This window comes from Xenopus tropicalis, chromosome 1, assembly GCF_000004195.4.
Source record: "Xenopus tropicalis strain Nigerian chromosome 1, UCB_Xtro_10.0, whole genome shotgun sequence".
NCBI lineage: Eukaryota > Metazoa > Chordata > Amphibia > Anura > Pipidae > Xenopus > Xenopus tropicalis.
In genome coordinates, this window is record NC_030677.2 from 132,249,537 (window position 1) to 132,272,267 (window position 22,731).

A 22,731-nucleotide genomic window follows, 5' to 3' on the forward strand; every position below is an offset into this window, starting at 1 on the left:
GTAAATTTCTGTTGTTATATAAACAAATGATGATTATAAAACAAATATTTTTGTAGACTATGACATCTATATCATACAGAGTTTTCCTGGTGGTGGTAACAGACCCCCCTAAAAAAACCTCTTGGCCATCCACACTATTGCTGATTTTAGATCTGTAAAAAATGAATGTACCCTTCAGTTTATTCTTAACATTTCTATTCTCTCTACCTTATTGTTTGATCATTTCTCAAGCAATATCATGTAACCAGATTATCCTGCTGTACTTCTTGTTTGAACAGTTTTGCAGAAAAAGGGCGAGCAAAAATATTTTTACAAGTGTTATTGGAAAAAATGCAGTTATTTTGTTATATAACTTAACAGTAAGACTTATGTGAATGTTATTCGTTTGAGATTCTTCAGTAAATACCTCCTTTTTAGTTTCTTTCTCATTTTGTATCTCATCATATGGCAGTGCCCTAAAGTCTTATTAAAGGACAGGGAAAGGCAAAGTAACTTGGGGGTGCCAAAATGTTAGGCACCCCCAAGTGACTTAAATCTCCTACCTTTTACCCCGGGCTGGTGCCCCTGTTCTGAGAGAACAGCACCAGCCCGGGGTAGCTGCAGCGCTTTCTTCTTCCTGCTTCGCGTGCGCGCGCATGCGCCGTAGAGTGAAAAAGCCGAACTTTAACAGAGAAGTCGGCTTTTCACTCTACTGCGCATGCTCCGGTCCTGGGGTCCCGGCAAAACGAAGCAGGAAGGTGGAAGCGCTCACTACAGGTACCCCAGGCTGGTGCTGTTTTCTCCTAACAGGGGCACCAGCCCGGGGTACAAGGTAAGCGATTAAAGTCACAAGGAAGAAGGCTAAAAGCGCTAAGGAAGGAGGTCCAATATGTTTGCACCTTCCTCTCAGTTGCTAATTCGATTTCCCTGGGCAGTGCGGTGCTCCTTTTAGGGAAGAAAAAAAGTCTAGGGATAAAGCAGCAATCACCATCATTCTAACAGAAATAAAACTTGAACCAAGTGAGAATCACATTGTTCCTTTCATTTTCAATGAGGGTGATAAATTTGAATGTTGTAATAAATAAAGTTGTTGGGGCCAATTCCTATTGACTTCTATAGAAACGCATCAGCTTTTACTTACATGCATATTTGCCTTCATGTTTTCTTGCTGCATTTTTTTCTTGACTAGAGAAAAAAACACCGACTCGGTTTTTGTTAAATCTGTCAAGTAGGGGAAGATTTACCAAAAATCTAAATTTTCTCGGTTTTACTTTTTAAAAACCACAAACAACTTATTTCCACAAATGGCAGTCATTTATCAAAACATCTGAACTGAAAAACTACGAACGAAAAAAGTTGCGAAAAAGTCGCAAAAACTGACTTTTTCAACTTGTTGCACGAAAGCCAACATCAAAACACCACAAAACCTCTTCTACGAAGAAAAGAAAGATCTTCCAATTGTAAAAGGGATATATTTAATTTACTAATGTAGTTATGTATTAGCCAGCTGTACCTGTCCAGTGTTGCAAGGAGGTTTTAGGTTGATGAACATGTGTATACATATATATAAGAGTGCTTGAGGTGCTAATCATAGGAATAAAGGTTGACAATTTTTCTCAAGGTAGCACATACGTTTAGCGGCTTGTTGGATTTAAGTTAACCAGCTTCATGGGGGTCCACAGAAGGTATATAAATTTACTGAGGCTAGTAGCATCTTGTCAATTTTTACGTTCGTCAGTGTGGTAGGTGTAGGAAAAGCACAGTATCCATGGACTGGTGTGATTGTCCACTTGGATTCAGGATGTTTAAGGATTCCCTACCCCCAGGCAAATTGGAGAACCTTCAGATGGGTTTTTGACACCTTCCTCTGGAGGAAGTATGACATCTAAATATGGTTAAAAGTACCTTGATATTGTGATCCTAACACCTTGTTTAGTTTGCACTTTGTAAATGGCTCCTTCAGTCTTTGTTGCCTATGTTGTCCCAAATGTTTAATAATAACAGCACTGTTAAGCATAAAAGGGCTTATATTACAAGTGTGAACATGTGACTTATCTGGCATTGAAAAAGTTTTAATTGCGTCACTTCTACCAAAAGCTGCTAAATCAAATATGACAATGTTTCATGTTTTATTTACTGCACTTTAACAGCATCAGTAACTTTTTTATAAAACAGTTTTACATGTTCTTTATGCAACTTGTTTTAAGATTAAGTACATTTTCCTCTCCTGTATTTTAGAGTCAGCTGGATGTGCCATTTAAAGTAAAAGCTGGCCATATTGGTAAGTTAAGTAGAAATACATTTGTTTAGTGGCCTGATATATGCTGACTAAATATTTAGTGTTACTTGAAATTAATGAAATGTTATTTGTATGTAAAAGGTGAACTATTTTTTTTGGGTGGGGGGAGAGGCAATTTCTACTTTGTCGAAACTTTACCCTAAATTAAACCTCTCTAAGACAGAAATGACTCTCTTTCCCCATTTTAACAACAATAACATCGCAAACTGTCTATTACCAATAACAACTTTATTACCCCACCTCACCATGACCTGTGCTGTGAGATTACTCTTAAATCAAGCAATAGTTAATTCTACTTCCATCTAAATCATATTTCCAAAATAGCATAATTTATAACTCAAGATGCCACAAAAAATGTTTGATTCACCTTCTCATCATACCACATATTGACTACTGTAACTGTTATTTATCTGATGTACAACTGTTGCCCCATAGCTACATATTAGCTACATAGTAGCTTATTTATACAAACTATATAAGAGAGATTCTAATCATGTTTTGTTAGCAAAAGTCCATTCTGCAGGGGGAATTTTTTGGTGCACTACCACAAAAAGACCAAACATAAAATAACTTCAATAGCTTTGCCCTGTTTAGTTCAAGAAATAACCCAGAAATGGATTTCTATTCTGTTATGATTGCGTATTCAGTTCCAAAGCAGTAATAAGTTGACTTGTTAAGAAATGCAGACTGACATATTTTTTACAAGCAGTTTCAGTAAACATATTGTACTAAATGGGCCTGATGCCAGAAAGAATCTCGCCAAACTGGAATAAATATACTGTATATCAGTAAATATTAATATTTTACATCTGTTTCCTTGAGCCACCTGTGACTCGCCCAGAGATCACATGACCAGAAATAATTCAACTCTCTCTGTAACAGGAAGAAGTGTAAAAGCAAAAGGCAGAACTTTGTCCATTAATTGGCTGATGTGGCCTAGCATGTATGTGTGTCCTTACCTTGTTTGTGTGCATTGTGAATCATATGATTCTTAAAATGGCAGTTTTCTATTTAGGAGTACCCAATAACACATGCTACTAAAGTAAAATTATTTAGATGAAGCAGGGTTTTACATATGAGCTGATTTATGCAATATATTAGAACATTTTTCCTGGTTGTATTAATGCACAGGAAAGCTTGATTTAAAGATCCCCTGGAAGAATTTGTACACTCAACCTGTGGAAGCGGTTTTGGATGGAGTCTACCTGCTTATAGTGCCTACTGCCAGTAAGTTGAATATTTACTTGAATAAATACCTTCTAAATGAGAAATGAATATTATTTAAGCCAACATTTTTTTTTATTGTATAGTAAATTATTCTGTTATACTGTTCTACAAGACCTTTGTCAAGCTCACATTTTACTTGTATGTGCCTTTCTTTAACATTTATGATGCAGTATTTTTCAAGGGAAGTAAAGGGGTTGTCCACATTTATAAAAGAAAATCTAAATTGTGTTACTACGGTAGCCAAAAGCTCTTGTTTTATTGCTTAACTGTAATGTAAATATTCACATCTTCCTTCTGCAAATAAAGTTTTTTTTTGTTCTTAATGCAATATCTTGTAGGTATAAAATATGATGCAGAGAAAGAAGAAAAACAGTCCTTGGAAGCAAAACAACGGGAACTTCAGCGCATTGAAGAAGCAAAGCAAAAGGTTGCTGATCAGGGTAAGGGAGCATTAAATAATTTTATCATAGATCAGAAGCATACGCCTATATGTTTTTAGCAAAATTTCAAGTCTGTGTAAGGCAACCACCTGGCTGTGCTATGGAAATGTAAATATGTTTTGTTTTCTCATTGAAGCTATTAAGCTAATTTTATTGTGGAATGGTAATTCAGATGAAACTGTTTTCTGTATAAACCAGTTTGATCTACTATCTATAAAGCATAGGACCTGAGGATTAACATAAATGAGATATGGAGCACAATGCAAAAACATGTAAACATTTTATACCCAAATTAGAGATTGTTTTGCCACCAACATGAATATATGCTAGGTTAGTTAATACCATGTGAAAATGTGCTGTCTTAATACTGAAAAAAAAAATTATTGTTCTTCAGGTATTGTAAATGCGATTTCTCTGGACTAAGATTTAAAATAGGCCTTGACATTTCAATTACACATAGGCCCAAAAAGCCCCTATAAATAGTGATTATATATGGCCTTTTACAGCAGCCCCTTTGGCATTTGCTAGAATCCACAGATTGCCAGTCTGGGCCTGATTCCCATATTTTGAAGCTTTCTGAACAATGGAATTCCAGTTTGTTTTTAAAATAATATAAATGCTTTATCTGTGTTTTTCATTAGAAAAACCAAAAGAAGAAAAACAGGACACATTTGTTGAGAAGCTAATAACTCAGGTCATTAAGAATCTTCAAGTGAAGATTTCCAACATTCACATCCGGTATGAAGATGATGTAAGTACATATATATTAATGTATGCACATACCTTATTACTTCTACAGGAAAATATGGTTTTCTGTGTTTGAAGGCCTCTGTCCTGTACATACAAGCACTTCAGTCCTGCTTGCTTTTTGGAATATATTCAATATTTATTTAAGGCTCATTATTACAAGTCAATATAATGCAATTTGGCTGCTTGTCTGGGATCTGTGGCATAAACTGTGTTCACAGTGACATTTCCCAGCACACCTACTTCTTTTCTGGTTTTAAATAATGTGATTCTAGAATTCTCCTCTGTATCTTTCTGAATGTTGATTTTTCAGTTAGACTCTTGGCACCGAGGCCTATAGTTCCTGACTAATGCTTGTGTGGCTACTCATTTTCAGAAGGAAATTACAGTCATCAGTTTGTATAATACTTGTGTGATACCTCCGTCCACTGGGAACCAAACTGTATCTACACTCCTTAACTTGCAGATCATCAGAAAAGGCATACTTTGGTTTCTGTCAAAGTTACCATTATGAATCTCAAGGGATATAGCAGTCCACTTATGTGTAATGATTAACCTTCAAACGCTTAAAGCATTTTTTTCTAAAGGTTGTCTGTTCATTTTAACAGTTTACTTATGTGTAGTGTTTGACCTTCAGACACTTAAACCATTTTTGAAGGCTCCTGTTTATTGATCCTTAAAGTGTGATGTGTGATTCATTAAATTGAATCAATTTGTCATTTATTCCCATCTCGAACTGAAGCAAAAAGCATGATATATAATATAATACAATAAATGTTTTTGCATATTTAACATACACTTAAAATACATTACATTTTTGTGCTTTTACAAATTCTGAGGTATGGTGATTTTGTTGAGTGTCACAACTTGTCAGTGCTTTAGTATCTTAGTTTGGTTAATAAAAATGTCTGGTTGTTGTGACGTTGGGCATGTTCCTTTATCTCAATAAACTCAACATAGAATGACATCTAATAGCATCCTATTAGCTCCTAGCTGTATATCTGGGATAACTGTGTGTGAATGGAGACATGATGGCAAAAAAACAGCAAAAAACAGATAAGTAATTTTGTAAAATTAATTCTTTACAACTTATGGATTTGGTTTACAGAAGAGATAAGAAACTTTCAGTGCTTTGACTAAACTGTAGCTACCAGATTCCCTCAAAAGATGGAGTGCCTGAGGCTGCATATAATACGTAGAAAATACCTTTGCTTTGAGCCATAAATGCTTAATGATTTCTCCTCTTATATTTTTTTCCCCTCTCTGTTTAAAGATCACAAATCCTAAGTGCCCACTATCGTTTGGAGTGTCGCTTCAAAACCTTAGTTTGCAGGTAAGAAACTTAAAGACTAGAATACGGTATAAGATTTTAGAAAACCTTTGTATTATTCTCTTAAAGAGATTTTGACAGTTTTAAAATATATTTGTCCTCCCTAACAGACGTCGGATAAAAATTGGAATCCATGCTTACATGATGAATCAGCCAAGTTATTTTACAAGGTATTATTTCTTTACTATATTAAGCTCTATTTTAGTATCGTATTTTAAATCTAAAAGAACAATTTATTCTCACAAAGCATGGCCATTTTTTATAGTATATTTCAATTAGGGGGTTATTTATGTTAAAAAGCGCAGTGTGTACAGTGCAAAAAAGCCAATTGTTCATTTTGCACACTGCTTTGTACCCTTAAGGCTTGCAGTAAGGATGGGGCTTGGCTACGCCTCTTGATGCTGCTCTCTTCACTGAGCACCAGATTTTTGATCTGGCACTTGGTGCAAAAAGCAGCATTCCATAGGTGCAAGTGCTTGGGTAAGTGAAGCTTTTTTAATTGTGGGATAACTAGTCACATACACTACTTAATATTTCAGACAAAATAGCAGCTAGAATGACCATCTAAATTATCTTTTTTGCACTGAAAGTGAAAGACCTATAAAATTATATATTTAAAAACTATTCCCTTGTATTTAAAGAGACATTATATCACTTTGTTTAACATTAGTTAAATGAGTATTGTTCCAAACATACTTTTTTGGCTGTGATTTTAAAAATATAAAAATCTATCTTTTTCTTTGTTTTTTTTTTTATTTCTTGAAGTATGTATGTATAACTTTATTTATAAAGCGCTTCTTATGTACGCAGCACTGTACAGTAGAATACATTAATATAAACAGGGGTATTAAAATAGATAAATACAAAGTATTACAATAAGCACATATAAATACAAGATACAGTTGCAATAAGTTAAGAGTCAAAGACACAAGAGGATGGAGGTCCCTGCCCCGTAGAGCTTACAATCTATATGGCTGATGTCCCACGGAGCGTGTTAGTCGCCGAGATACATCTCTGCTATCACAGGCTACTAACTACTCTGAAATGCCTTTCCACTAGCACAAATAGGAATCGCTGGTGGAAAGGCCTTTGCATCGCTTTGGTTTTCTGAAGTCATGCAAAGTTTCCTCCTGCAAGCAACTTAGAAAAACTGAAGTGATCCTTTCTACTGGTGACTCCTGTTGCTGCCTGTGGAAAGTCTAGTCGCCCACAGTACTCATTGTATGATACAGAGTTTCTCTGTTTTTTAACCTGTGCAATTTAACTCTATTTCATCTTGAACGTCTGCCCCCATGGCTATACAGCAGCTCATTTATATAAATTATAGTAACATACTAGTTTTACCAGTACAGTACAAAAGTACATTATATTACTTTCATGTTTTTGTGTTAATTTTCTTTTAAAAAAGAGTTCATTTATAGAGTTGAGTGTTCTTTTAAAGGGTAGCTAAATTTGGCAACAAATATATCCACTGCTCTTGTAATTTCTGGGATTTTAAGCATTTAAGCTTTTTGGGGTATACAAATGAAGATTTTTAAAAAAAGGATTTGTTTTGTTTAAATGCATAATAGTAATGACTATTTATAGTGATGACTATTAATAGTGATTCTGCTTTATTGCCTATAACAGCTTGTACGCCTTGATAACCTGTTTGCCTACTGGAATGTGAAATCAGATATGTTTTACCACCGAAGTTATGACACAGCTTTGGTAAGTTTAGTATCACTGATATGCTACTGTTATCTGTAATGCTGTAGTTTTTGCATGTGTAGAAATGAGCTGAGATACTAAATGAGGCAGCTTTTGGAAGAAAACATTTAATCTTTCTCATTTGGGAAACATCCATCTAGTGGCAAAAAGATATATGGGCTCTACAAAGATGCCTTCCAGAGAATTAAAGGTAGTTATTTAACAAATAGGTGGAAAACTTAAATCACCTAAAACACATGTCCCAGCCCAGCTGTTCTTACATCTACTGACTCTCTAATTATGCAAGCTATGTTAGTCAGCTCTGTCACTTACTCTAGGCTTCAGTAAGTTATAGTTGTGAAAAGACTTTATTCTCTTTCCCAGTCAACTTTCAAGAATTTTTAGTAAATGTTATTAAATAGTTACATTGTTGTACAAATTTGGTTATGTGTCAACTTGTATTTTACAGGAAATTTTGAAATATGGTATTGCTGCACGCAACACCATTCCTGAAGGCTATGATTTTGGTAAGCACGATTATTGTACTTTGTACTACAGATTTCTTTCGGTTGGAAAAGTAATATTTTGTTTGTGCCTGTGGAAGCTTATGTCTAAAGAATATTAATGGTATTAAAAAAAGTGGCACATCAAATGCAAGTTAAAGACAAAGTTGCTTATCTGGATATTCCAATAGTAGACTAATATAGATAAAGCAGGACACTTCTGTCACAAAATGGCAAGATTTATCATTTCATTAACAATACTAGGTCCTGACTATAGACAGGGCTTCGTCAAGGGAAACCCGAATATTTTAATTGCAAACTGATAACTTTTGCTTTTTTTATGGTTGCGGTTCCCACAGTAATGGAAACAATAATTTGCAGAGATACATGATCGCTTGGGGTGTTGACCTTGACATCACAATTGAATGCTGCGTGATCACTGATTGGCTCTAGGACAATATTGTATATGTCTTGTTGGCCTTAGTAGGTTTAGCTTATGTATAATATAATGTATAATATAATAACGCACATAATGTTGTTTTACAGCAGCAGAACCTTACAAACTATATATTGAAGAGTTTTAATGATTATAAAATGCTACAGCAGTAAATTGAAAACAATAACTCTGCTCCTTACACCACTTCTTACCACCCTTAAACATGTTACTCTGTGAATGATTTAAATTACTATTCTTGTAAGTACATAATTAGGATTCTCCCAGTTCTACATTTCTACATGTGCCTTAAATTGTGGTGTGATAAAAGCCATAGAAACAAGACAGATGTGACTCCTGAAGATAAAAAAGTAACATACAGTAAATTAGAGGTCTATTTTAGATTAGTTTTAATGATTCCAGATAAATCCTGAAAAAAGGGTGGTATTCACAATGTCACTCAGAAGTAGTGATGAGTGAATCTGTCTCGTTTCGCTTTGCTATTAAATTCGCCAAACGGCAAGAAAATTTGTGAAACGGCGAAAAATTTGCAAAACGCATTTGTTGTGCGATTTCTTTTTTTTGTCACGTGCGTCTTTTTTGTCGACCGCAAAAAAACATTTCCGCGCATCAAATTTTTCCGCTGTGAATTTTCACAGAAGTTTCGCAAAACAATTTGCTAATGGCGAAATGCAGAAAATCGCTGCGAATCCATGCCTGGTGAAAAAATTCGCTCATCACTACTCAAGCAATAATCTTTATTTTCTTATGAACATTTTTAGTTATAATTTTCCTTTAGCTAAGTAAAATAGCTTTCCATTCTGCCTAGTCTGGATGTTACATAATGTGGTGAAAAACACAACAACCTTATTTGTTTCTTCTCTAGTGTTCCGTCCAATTTCAGGAAGAGCAAAACTCCGTATGAACCCTCGTTCTGATGTTGACTTTTCCTCACCAAAAATTGACTTGGATGTAAATCTCCAGGACATAGCAATTGATTTTAATAAACCTCAGGTCAGTTTTGTGTTCAGCTTAGCTCTGCTGAATTGGTGGTACTGATATTACTGATATGGAAATTAGGATTGCACTGCAAAACAGGAATTTGTAATCTGTCATTCTCCAGTTACTGAATTACTATTATCCATTATTTACATAATATCAACACATCACACAGGGCTTTACATACAGTATATTACTTATTATTTACATGATACACTGCCTCATCTACGACCAAAAAGCTGCAGTCTGCAGATCCATGCTGTTTAGTATGTCTGGATATATTGGTTACCTTGGCTTGTTTCTGTTCTTAACAACTTTTGTCTTGTTTTGTTTCTTCAGTACCACAGTGTAATGGAACTCTTAGAGTCTATTGACTTGATGTCCAGAAATTTACCATACCGGAAATTTCGTCCAGATGTTTGTGTTGCCACTAATGCCCCAATATGGTTAGTTTAATTTGGTTTGCTCAGTTTAATCTAAAATATATCTCAAAGCATGAACCAACGTTGATTATGTTTCTTAAAGAGCATCTCTCTGACAATAGACTATGACAACAGTTTCTATTGCTCAGTTTATTTCATGTCACATGGGCATTACTAGTAATGGTGCACCTTCATAGCTGTCTGTTTAATCCATAGCAACCTCTAAGGAAACGGACAACTTTAGAAATGCCATGGTTTAGTGGTAATGCTGGGGTATAGACCACTGGGTGTAAGATGATATGGAGAAAAGGGTGCATAAGAGGATGGTGAGAAAACTAATCTGATACACAGTTGCAGTAGCTATCCAGAAGAAATATTCATTAAAATAAGAGAATAAACATGTCATTGTACAGCATATGGCAGTTGTTGAAATTATTCTTATCTTCAAAATGTCTAATCTCTAAGTATTGCTTTATGACAAGCTCTCTTGGCACCTCCACAGGGAAGATTCTGCCCCACACCCTGAGGCATCCTTGCTGTATCTTTTTTTTTTTTTGTGCTTCTAAAGGGTTGAGAAGGGACAGCCGAATTTGTGAAATTTCGGTGGTTACAGTTACCTGTGGGCCTCTATCCGCTGTGGCAAGGTTCTCACCTTAAAGCACAGGTGTCAAACACAAGGCCCGCGGGCCAAATCCGGCCCGCCAGGCCTTGCAATGTGGCCCGCACCGATCTCGCCGGCCGTACTTGCTATCTATTACGCATGCGCATAGAATCTATGCGCATGCATATTAGATAGCAAGTACGGCCGGCTATGGCATAGTAGAATCATCTAGTAAGTTATATTAACTGGACTTGCTGTGTTTTTCTTGAATTGAGAAGGCCGGTCGGAAGACTAGACTAACAAAACGTCTTCAAGAAAAACACAGCAAGTCCAATTGATCTCTTTAAATTAATTATTCCAACAAGTAATTTATTCGAAAGTGATGGTTCACAAGATATAAACTTTAAAGGCAAACAAAATTATTTTCACTTTGTTACTACTGATCCTTTTTTGTATTGTCCAGCATGCTTTAAATGTGACAGTGAATGTTTATGTCATTTAATATTTATAACTGCAATCAATTTGGCATTGGACAACAATCGGAAAACGATGAGCTGTTTTGGAATAACTGTTGCAAATCATTACCACGGGAGTCGTAAAAGTAGATGGCAAACTAAAAATACTTGTGGTGAAATTAAAAAAATAATCCTTTTGTATCCTATCAATCAGTCAGCGTTTGTGTTTTAGTGGAGCACCCAAGGTTTTCTTTGGATTTTAAAATATAGCTAGTTCTTTAAGCTGCCATTCAGTGTCTGACAGGGAGAGGCAGGTCCCACCTCCTCAGCTAAGGTCCCACTCCAGCACACCACCTGACACCACATCCCTTCCAGTGCTGATGATTTCCACCACTGTTTTGATGCAAAAAAAAAAAAAAAAATCTTCTTCACTTGTAGGTAAATCAGTGTTTAGAAATGCTTTGCAGGAAAAATTACTAGCTTGCAATGCCTCAGGTAAAGGTATGAACAACTTGTTTTCTTTATCAAATACAGGTGGAAGTATGCCATAACTAGCATATTGGAAGTCAACATAAAACCAAGACTTCATATGTGGTCATGGAAACGTATTAGAAAACACAGGCTGCAAGTCAAGAAATATAAGGAATTGTACAGAATGAAGATAACGTCAAAGAAGCCTTCAGAGGAAGTTCTTTCCAAAACTGAGGTTGTATTTATTAATATCTTATTTCATAGCACTGGCTCTTATGGAGCCTTTTTATCTGGGTTTTATTCCCTCTACAGAATTATTGCTGTACTTTTTGTAGTCTGTAGAAGACCTTTTAATCATTCTAGCAGGAGTAGGGAAAGTGCTCTAAATATTTTTTCTCTCTCTCCAGGAATATGAAAAAGCGTTGGATATATTTAACATAACATTAGCAAGACAACAAGCTGAAATGGAGGTAAAGATCCAGAGAAATTGTTGATAACCTAAGCTGTTGTATCCCTCTTTTATTTATTTATTTTTTGATTTATAAAGCCTTAAAAATGTTTATATTTAATTTGACTTCAAAATAATGTTGTTTATTTATTTTGGCATGCACTGCCTTACTAGCACCAAACTGAAGTTGCTTTTGAATGCATCCATTTGATGGTTGTTGACTTTTTTCAAGCCCTGTCTGATCCTATTTTACTCTCTAACCCTTGTTTGCAAAATTATTGTAAGACCCCTGGTAGTTATAAAATTAATGTAAAGTGCTGTGTAAGTTGCAGGTACTATATAAATAAGTTATGATCATAGGCATCACTAGCAGGCATGGTGGAACTGCAGACAACTTTTAAAATGTCATATTTTTATAAAGCAATATGTATAAACTGTTCCCAGCTGGAGTTTTTTCAGTAAACTGAGATTTTTAGGTTGCTGCCTTTTCTGAAAAAAATACTGTCCTTTCTATATTTTTATAGTGTTTCTCTATTAATATGATTGGCATCAAGCAACATTTTTTGCTTGCCAGGCCAGTAAAATACTAGCCAAGTGGCAATCAAAGGTGCATTGTGCAGAATCAGAACACTGATAGTACACGAAACACATTTAATGCTATTTTCAAACATAGAATATTTAAAGTCTCTCTCTGCAAGTCCCTTGTGTTCCCTTCTGTTTTAGGCATGCAAAGCTGGTCTTAAAATCTACAGGCCTGGCTCAAAAGATGAGGATTGCAATTCCAAGGGATGGTTTGGTTGGATGTGGGGCTGGTCTGGGGAAACTGCTGAGAAAAAAGAGGATTTCAAATCTGGAAGTAAGCATGCCTTACATTGCTATTAATATACCTGTGGTTGTCTCCTGTGTTGCCAAAAGGGAAACGTTTTTTTCTCTGTCTTCATAGTACAGACTAGAAAATAGAAATTGTAATATAAATGACCAAATCCAAATACCTAATACTGACCAAATCCATGTAGAGAAATCAGTGGCTACAGCTCCCATAACCATCTATGATTACCTCTATGTCAAGCTTTGAATGCAAAAATTGCAGTTCACCAACTTCTGGAGAACTGCTGATTGGATTCTATGATGTATTTTTTAACACAATTATGAGAAAAAATGAAACATTTAATTAAATAATGTACACAAGTTTCTGTTTCAGTCATTTTGTCATTGTCAAAATAACTTTTCCTAACAATTTTTAATACCAAGAAATTAAAATGCCAAAAAAGAATTTACATAATAAAAATAATTCACCATCTATAAAGCATTGTATTTTTGTTTGAAAATAACAATAAATGCAATAAAGAAAAAATAGTTGATAAAACACAAACTGTAACACCCTTTATTTCTTTTAAGATGTTCCATGCAGCTTGTAATACTATAATTGTAAGGAATCACGAAGAAAAAATATATAGACCTATAAAAACATATCTCATATCTCTAGTTGTGATGGCTTTGTTATATGCATGTTATTACATTATTGCTGAATGTAAGAAAGCAGAAAATTAGTTCTATATATCTGTGATCTTCATCCCAATGTACCATTTTCACTACTGTTAATCAAAATATTCCTCTTTCTATTTGTATAAATACTATTGAAAAAACTTGAACATATAAGAAAATTGAGAATATTACAGTTACATGGTAAATGAGTATACCTTTTTGCCTAGGTCTTGAAGGACTGATGTCACCTGAGGAGAAAGTAAGGCTCTATGCAGCCATTGGATACAGTGAAACAGCTGTTGACCCAACTTTGCCAAAAACAGTAAGCATTTCTCACAATAAACACTCAAATGCAAATAATTATAGTTGATTTATTGTATTCACCTTAGCAAACATTACAGAACATTAGTCATTTCAGAAAGTCATAAAGGGCTGTCCAGTGTGTAAACCTTCAGGTTCCCCCCACAACCCCACAATCTTAAACGAAAAGTAACACAAATTTTTCACCTTACAAATATATGTTTTAAACACTTTTGTATATGTAACAGACTGAAATTGCAATTTCATACGTGGTTATTAAATAAATAGCATTACCTTAGATTTATAGGGCACAGCAAAAAAAGACGATGTGGATAAGTCCTATAAAACATTTATTGATTTTAGAATGCATAATTTTTTTTTATAATGCCAGTGTAAACTCTGTAAATGGCAATAAAGGCTCAACCAAATGTCTTTAAGGGTGACGAGTTATAATTTCACTTTTACTTAATCTTGGGAGGCGGCCTTTATGTATTTGGAGCATTATGGATAATGGGTTTCTAAATATTAGATCCCATACCTGTAACTTTAAAACCTTTTAACTAAAATGTAATAGTTGCATATTGGAAAGTTCCTTACATTTACATTTTCTTTCTTTATGCAAAAATCATTTTGGAGTTTACATCCCCTTTAACTGCAGTATGTGTCTCTAACTGCCTCTTATGTTCAGATGATTTAATAAAAATAGAATATTTGTAAAATGGTGCAAGTTAATGAATGTCTGAGTGACAATAGAAGTTGCACATCACTTTCAATAAACAGACAAGCACGTGCTCTGCTTTGTCCCTGTATTGTGCTTGACTGCCATCCTTTGCTGAAGCACTGTTAGCTGCAACATATGTTCATCTGTGCCTAACTTTCTTATGCAGTGCTGCATAAAGCAAATAATGGTCTTGTTTTATTCACTCAAAATGAATACTTTTTAATTTTTCATGGAGAAGCTTATTTACCTTTAATTACAGGACATGCTTCCTTCACAATAATTGCAGATATTTCAGACATTCTTCATAACCTAGCACTGATTGACCGCTTTCATCAGCAGGCATTTTTTAGAGATGCGGAAGAAAGTGGATACATTCTTATGTGCACACCACCATAACTCCATTGACAGGCACAGTGTTGGCTTGCGTGGAGTGAATTTTGGCACAGAATGCATTTGTGCTTTCGTAATGATACGCTGGGCCTGTCAATGGAGCTACAGGTTCTGCCCAAAAGATCAGACCGGCTCTCCTCCACATCTCTAAAAACACACCTGTGGAGGAAAGCTGTAAACCTGCCCTTGCCCATAGAATAGCCAAGGATTCACAGGTTTTTATTGCCCGGAACAGCCACCTCTTTTTTTCAGAGTTTTTATATTACAAGCAGACTTAAAGATGTGTTCCCTAAAATTTGCGACTCCATACGCCATATTTTTTTTTGGCCCTCCCATTGTGTCCTGTATTTTAATTCCCAAAATCTTGAAGCTCTACTTGCATAATACATTTTCATGTAAATGTGTATATATGGACATGAGGCAAAAATGTCTGAATCATTTAGGTATGGCCTTGTTCCAACTGCTACATAACTTTTAAGTGTATGCATGTATGATTTCTTTATACAAATTTATAACGATTACTGTTCTATTTTAAGTACGAAGCTATGCGTCTCTGTGTCAAGCTGCTAAGCATGTCAATTCAATTACGAGAAGATAAGGGAAAAACAGAATTGATCAACTTTGCCATAACTGATCTGAGCACAGTGTTAAAACAGCGCCCAGGAGCACAAGCAATTAAGTAAGGCTTTTACATGTTTATTGGTGTATTGAAAAAAACACCAAAACTTTATTTTTAATGTTTTTGAAATAAGCAGTGTGTATACTTGGTTGGAGCATTTGTTGTTTTAGAACTATCCTTGTTGACAAACATGTGAGCTAGCTCACTGCATGAACTTGGTATTACTAATTCATGTTGTCTTACATAGCAGTATTACTGGTTTACAGATTTGAAGCACAGATTGGCACTTTCGAAGTGACGGGCACACCCCAGGAAAAGTCAGTGCCTTGTGTCTTGTCTTCTCGAAATCTGATTGAAAATAATATTTCGCTATTGAGCCTTATGTTTGAAACCAACCCACTAGATGAGCGTGCAGACCAAAAACTCCAAGTGGAGTCCCAGCCTCTAGAAATAATATATGATGCAGTAAGTAAAAGCCTTTGAATGTTTTGTGCCACATGTAATTCGATTAAAATATTTTTCTAGAAGTTAAACCATACAAAGCCACTGAGAGAGAGCTCCACAATGCAGTACTTGCTGTAAGCTAGTGTACACTTCCACTGTAGGTTTTAAAGAGCTGGAGCTTTTAACCCTGTACAGCACGGTTACCTTAATTAATTCATTTTTGTAGAAGTTCACTAGAGTTGATATCAATTGGGCATGCACACAATAGGCTATTTTAGCATTCAAAAAAATACTGGATTCTTAATAAAGGATTTTCATTGTTACTGAGCTGAAAATTGGCCTCACTGATTTACAAGTATGTCCTAAACAAATTGTGACTTATTTAAGAAAGAGGATCACTCGGTCCTAGGTTCCCCGAGCTGGTGCAGTTTTCTGCTAACAGGAGCACTGGCCCGGGGAATCAGGTAAGTGATTACAATCACTAATTGTACTTTTCCTTCTCCTTTAACTGCATTTTTGGGCTGTGTTGGACAAGCATCTTAAAATGTAATCTCTTGCACTAAGATGCAAACCTTCTTTGTTAAATAGAGGGTTCAGTGCTACTAATGTGCACTTGACTTTTATATCACAGGGATAATTGGAATTAGAGGTTATATGATTAATATGTTAACATGTAATCACTGAGGATTTTCTATTAACTATTGTTTTAAATGGTTGGATAATATGGTTTTTTAGATAGACCTAGCAAACTATTTCAGGAGCAGTGATCAGACTGACCCACAAGTAGGTACTACTGAGGAGAGACAATCCCTCATTGCTTGGAGGCCTGTTAATACAGTATGTAGGTACTAATCTTGCTTTAAATTTGGCTGCTTGGCAACCTACTGAAGTTTTTACTTGAAATCTAAGTCTTTTGTCTATACACAGTCCAAAATGGGATTCATTGTACTCCTAGTATTATTCTCTGTATTTTTAAGTAACGAGGAACTGTTAACTAGTAATATTTATCATTTCTGCATGCTAGAAAACCATCAACAATTTGGTAGATTTTTTTCGACCTCCACAAGATGTACATCTTGAGCAACTGGCCTCTGCCACAATGACAAAACTTGAAGAATTTCGGGACAGAACATCAACAGGTAAGCTCTAATATTTTTTAATTCATTACTCAGTCTGAAGTGCTGACTTTTAAAAGTATCTGAAAAGGGTCAGCAACCTGCAACTGTTCTTAACATTTTAACTGATGTTCTGAGTTTCCGCAATTTAAATAGTGTGCATGATGTAGCTCTTAGAATGTAATGGCAAAATAATTTGGTTGAGTATTTATTACATTGCCAGGAGAAAAGCATTTTCATATGAAATGTTGTATAGTGAAATCTCTGAGTTTCAGTTGTCACCTCTCTTAATAGTTATATTGCACCATTGTGATTGGATTATTGAAAAAAGTGTATATACAAAGGACTTGTCAGACCTGTACTAGTCAGTTGAACTGAAGAAGCTGCTGGGATGAGTAGTGAAATGATTTAAATCAGTGCTGTCCAACTGGCGGCCTGCGACCCCCCTCTGTGTGGCCCCCCACCTGTCTGGCTGCTTTGATGGCTTACTCTTGTGTAAACTTTAAATGGTATCAGTACTGTGATTAACTACCCCCCCCCCCCCCCCCCCCCTTCATGGTTCACACCTCAGGCTGTAAACCCTCTGTATTGTTTAAAAATGTAATCCACTGTGTTGTTCACACCTTTTAATCTCTGCATTGTTCACCCCCTGCAGTGTTCACACCCTAGGCTCAGGCTGTAATCACCCACATTGTTCCCCTGTTCACACCTCAGAGGAGTAGAAAACCCACAAATAATCCCTGCACACTACAAAAAAGAACATATACTGAGGTGGTACTGCAATTAAAAAGTTTTTTAATATATAGTTATTGTGCAGACTGTAGGAGCAGTGCCAGCATTGTGTCACTGTAGGCTGCCTGTGTGTGCCATACACACAGGCAGAGTAGGGGAGGCAGAGTATGGTACACACAGGCAGCATAGGGCAGGCAGAGTATGGTACACACAGGCAGGGTAGGACAGGCAGAGTATGGTACACACAGGCTGGGTAGGGCAGGCAGAGCATGGCACACACAGGCCAAGTATGGCATAAACCAGCCAAGAATGGCACACACAGTGAAAGTATGGCACACAGGCAGGATAGGGAAGGCAGAGTATGGCACACACAGGCAGGGTAGGGAAGGCAGAGTATAGCAGGTTTTTGCTGTACTACAACCATTAATATGGGTATGGTCATGTGATAACACAGGTGTGGTTTCAAGTGGGTGCGGTTTCAAAAAGGGGAGTGGTCAAAACTGGCTTCCATTATCGGCCCTCCACCTCGTCGGTCGGAAAAATTCCGGCCCTCGATACCACAGAAGTTGGACAGCACTGATTTAAATGATTACTCATCAAGTCCAGCTGCTCTTATTTTACTTCTGCTAGATATACAGGTATGGGAACCCTTATCTGGAAACCCGTTATCCAGAAAGCTCCAAATTATGGAATGCTGTCTCCTATAGACTCCATTTTAATCAAATAATTCAGAATTTTAAAACTGATTTCCTTTTTTTCTGTAGTAATAAAACAGTACCTTGTAATTGATCCCAACTAAGATATAAATAATCCTTATTGGATGCAAAACAATCCCATAGGGTTTAATTAATTGGATCTCCATGCCTTAATGACTTAAGGTATGGAGATCCAAATTACAGAAAGACCCCTTATCTGGAATACCCTTGGTCTGGATAACGGATTCTGGATAACGGGTCCTATATCTGTACCATGATCATGATGAATGAAAACCTTCATAGACACAGTGAATCAGAAGCAAACAATGTTTTCAATGTGATGTTACCACCATTCTGAAAATGCTAGACACAACTTATCGAATGCAAGCACAATTTTCGTCCATTTTCATGTATCTGATGCGGTGAATGCAACATGGAATATGCACACAGTTACTCATTGCAGTGCATTATGTTGATTTGTTTCCAGAATTGCATTTTGCACACTTGCATTCATAAATGACTGTAGTTTTGGTCGGTGAAAATCTGACTTCTGCTGCTGTTTTCCCTAGCAATATCATTTACAAAATTTTTTTAAATGAATGCTTTTTAAAGAGTTGGTTAGAAAAACACTTCATAGTTAAAACATGAAATATTATGACATTATAGCATTTACTTTTAGCTTTTTGTTTTTTATTATAGGATTACTGTATGTCATTGAAACACAAAAGGTTCTTGATTTAAAAATTAACTTGATGGCTTCATATATCATTGTTCCTGAAAATGGATTTTATGAGCAATCATCAAACTTACTTCTTTTGGACCTTGGTAGTTTGAAGGTAAATATGTTTTCGTTATTATCATTCTGTAAATATATTTAAGCTTTGATGGGTTATTCCCTTCTTTAAGAGCAATAATAACTATTAATGACAATTGCTGATTTAAAACCACCAAATAAGTAAAATATATTGCTGCAAAAAACACTCCACTTCTTCATATGGAGAATGACACTACTGCCTGTAGGGGGCAAGTACAACTATTTTATTCCTGCTGATGTTTTTCCTTTCAGCCTCTCTTATCTCACAGCCTCTCCTACAAAAAAAAAACCCTCTTATTTTTTTTTAATGGTACTTTTAACTCCTTCCATGTTTGTGGGGCTGAAATATTAATCTTGTTGTTAAACATTGGCGCAGGAAAGGCAAGCAGGAAGGCATGCGAGGGCCACGTATAAATAATCAAGTAAGAGGGAAATAAAAAAAAAATAGTGCAGAGAAGGAAAGGAATTTTGTAGTGCAGTGGAGATCGCTACTGTATAGTCACATACCTGAACTTGAAAGAAAGCGGCAGCACTGCGATAAGAAAGCTGTGAACTAACTGTATAAGCTGACAGCACCATTTAACTCCGCTGCCAGTTTCTTCCTGTCAGTCAGGTGTACAAGTTCTGCAGTTTAATAAATGTTTGAGACATTTCTTAAACCCTAAACCCCTAATTTGTGTTGTGGGACAGTGGCTCTCATCCTAGCAGTCTAAAATTTCTCATATAAAGTAGGATAGGCTTCTAGTTCTTGGCAAAAAGATTAGTGCGGTTTATATAGATTCCACCGTGCAAGAACAAAAAGTGTCACCAACTTTTGGAGCAGTAAAGTAAAACCTATGTTTTCACTCTACTTTACACACTATTTTACAAGGGATACCTGTGAAAGTATCTGATTGATAAAATGATCACAACATTTTCACATGAGTGCAAATTACATTTTCAAAAGTTAAGATGTTGCAGTTAAGATGTTCTTCTGCAATTTTGCAATGGTAAAAAGCACTTTACTATGCTGGACTCCTCCTTTCCTTGTCTTCAGCTTTTGAGCCTCTTGTTGATATTAGGGCCTTGTTTCCAAGTGAAGAGCATGCTGCTCTTATACACTTCATGTTAAACACATAAAGCAGATATTTACTTAGTATGGATCCTATTTTGTGTTGTGCTGAAACAGTCCTTATACCAATTCTTTCATCAGCTACAACCATCCCTTCCTGTGCAAAAACCTAATTTACAGCTGTACCTTACTCTTACTCTTTTAATGAGCCATCAGCCTTTGGCAAAGGTTTTCCACTCTATAACTAGCCTAAAGATGCAGCACTTTAATTCTCTGTTCCTAAATAATTGATCATATTAAGTACCTTGCTTACTTTCCCATATTAATTTTTTTTTTTTTAGATGGTCAGCAAAAGTCGCTCACACCTTCCCCAACTGAAAATAGGACAGAGCAGCATTGAAGATATTATGTCACGAGCATATGATAGTTTCGATGTGCAACTTAGCAAAATGCAGCTGCTTTATAGAAAAAACAGTGAGTATATCCTATTAAGGTTGTGTATTTAAATGGATTAACGAGCTGTTGAATGTACATAATGCATTGAGTTGATGAATCTGCTACAGAGAATGCTTTGAGGCCTGTTAGCATCCCAGAAGCAAAAAATGTGAATTGCAAATCAACTTGCTACTTCATCTTGCTACAACAAAGGTATTTTGGTTGGCAGCCAATTGAAAACACTGTTTAAGCTATGTTTATCTAGCTTTAACTGACAAGTATCAACGTTCCCTTAATGTGTGAAAAAAGAGACAGGTAACACACCAACCCAGTAGGCACAGCTAAATTCTGTGCTCTAGAATGATTGGCAAGGTTGTCTCTTTTCAACATCACTTGGAGTTGCTGAGATGGTGCCTGAAAACAGATAATCTAGAAAGGGATCAGCCATTGAAGGTCCTAAATGAACTGTAATAACATCTAATGCCAGTCTAGTTTGCTGAGTAGAAAGAATCTGACAGGTATGCTCAAGGTGAATAGCAGTATTTCTCTTGAGAAGCAGGGACCCAAATTTGAGGGGGTCATTGTGGCCTTGATCTCCCTGTCAGTGAGGGATTGGTACTGTTCGCCAGCACAATCTGGGAATACTGTCTTTGATGGCATGGTGGCTCCAGCTGCCATTTTGAAAGGGGTTTTCTAACCATGGTGTTGATACCTAATTCAACCAAAATGTTAGGCACCCCCCAGTGACTTTAATCACTTACCTGACACCCCCAGCCGGTGCTCCTGTTAGGAGAAAACGTCACCGGCCTGGGTGTATAAGACTTGAGTGTTCCTTCTTTGATCTTCACACATACACAGCAGAGTGAAAAGCCAGCTTTTTTGCCTAACTGTGCATGTGTCGGCCTTGGTGCAGTTTTCTCCTAACAGGAGCACTGGTCAGGGATATCAGGTAAGCGATAACAATCACTGGGGGGCGCTTAATATTTGCCATCCCCAATAATTTAGCCTTTCCTTCTCCTTTAAAGACATATTAGATAAATGGGGAAAAAAAACAACCTAATTTTGTAGGCAGTTATGAATAATATATGGTGTTGGTTTCACTTTGGGCTAAAACTGAATCCTATCTGTAAAAATGGCCCCTTTATTGGAGCTCCCTATAGATCAGTTCTCGGTCCTTGTTTCAAATGAAGGGTTGGCGTGTCCTAATGGTCCCTGCCAGACGTACAGTAGGAGGGGGATAGCCTATCACAGCACTGCAGTCATACAAGCAAAGACAGGCTTCAGTTCCCCATCAGGTCAGCTTAGCTGCTGATTGGTTCCTATCCTACAGTGCCTTGTACTGAGAGCCGCCGGCTCCCTTGCACATCCAGAGAATTCAGCCAGCAGGAAGTGGAACAGATGGGTGGGACTAGTGGGGTTTTGGTGGAATTTTTCAATAAATCAGTCTGAAACATAGAAGCTGTAACTGACAGGCTGAGAAGAGACAGTCAGATTGGCAAAACAGTCAGGTCAGGAACTTCAATTAACAATTACTTACAAAAGCAGCCCCATCAGCAGAAAATGATCAACATGACCTTTTCATGTAGATTCATATTTTGAAAAGTTGGTGTTTTTGTGTCAGTATCAGTTTTATAGCTTTACCCTATGTTTATTGAGTACCCCAAGTAAATAGCGAGAAAGAGATTTAACATTAAGTTATAAACAAATCTTTTTTCATTTCAGATGAAGACTGGAAGAAGGCCCGCAATCTGAAACGTTCATCCCTGCATATTCTAGAGCCAATGGATCTAAAGGTGGAATTCAGCAGAGCAATGGTTGTTACTGATGCCAGGATGCCGAAGTAAGTGTTTTTTAGAGATAATATCCAAAGCACAATTGTGCACCATT

General features: G+C 36.3%; 1 protein-coding gene across 1 annotated transcript in view; it reads left to right on the forward strand.

Annotated features, from left to right (window-relative positions):
* The window catches only part of vps13a (vacuolar protein sorting 13 homolog A), a 97,945-nt gene that overhangs the window by 11,329 nt on the left and 63,885 nt on the right, over window positions 1-22,731 (forward strand). Inside the window, exons 3-22 of the mRNA XM_031890907.1 lie at window positions 2,218-2,260; window positions 3,410-3,505; window positions 3,844-3,945; window positions 4,587-4,696; window positions 5,966-6,025; window positions 6,133-6,192; window positions 7,652-7,732; window positions 8,181-8,238; window positions 9,534-9,661; window positions 9,986-10,092; window positions 11,659-11,830; window positions 12,003-12,065; window positions 12,767-12,899; window positions 13,756-13,850; window positions 15,476-15,618; window positions 15,825-16,023; window positions 17,027-17,141; window positions 19,244-19,380; window positions 20,751-20,883; window positions 22,567-22,684. Of these exons, the coding sequence (XP_031746767.1) occupies window positions 2,218-2,260; window positions 3,410-3,505; window positions 3,844-3,945; window positions 4,587-4,696; window positions 5,966-6,025; window positions 6,133-6,192; window positions 7,652-7,732; window positions 8,181-8,238; window positions 9,534-9,661; window positions 9,986-10,092; window positions 11,659-11,830; window positions 12,003-12,065; window positions 12,767-12,899; window positions 13,756-13,850; window positions 15,476-15,618; window positions 15,825-16,023; window positions 17,027-17,141; window positions 19,244-19,380; window positions 20,751-20,883; window positions 22,567-22,684 (2,153 nt within the window). The remainder of the gene's footprint in view (window positions 1-2,217; window positions 2,261-3,409; window positions 3,506-3,843; window positions 3,946-4,586; window positions 4,697-5,965; window positions 6,026-6,132; window positions 6,193-7,651; window positions 7,733-8,180; window positions 8,239-9,533; window positions 9,662-9,985; window positions 10,093-11,658; window positions 11,831-12,002; window positions 12,066-12,766; window positions 12,900-13,755; window positions 13,851-15,475; window positions 15,619-15,824; window positions 16,024-17,026; window positions 17,142-19,243; window positions 19,381-20,750; window positions 20,884-22,566; window positions 22,685-22,731) is intronic.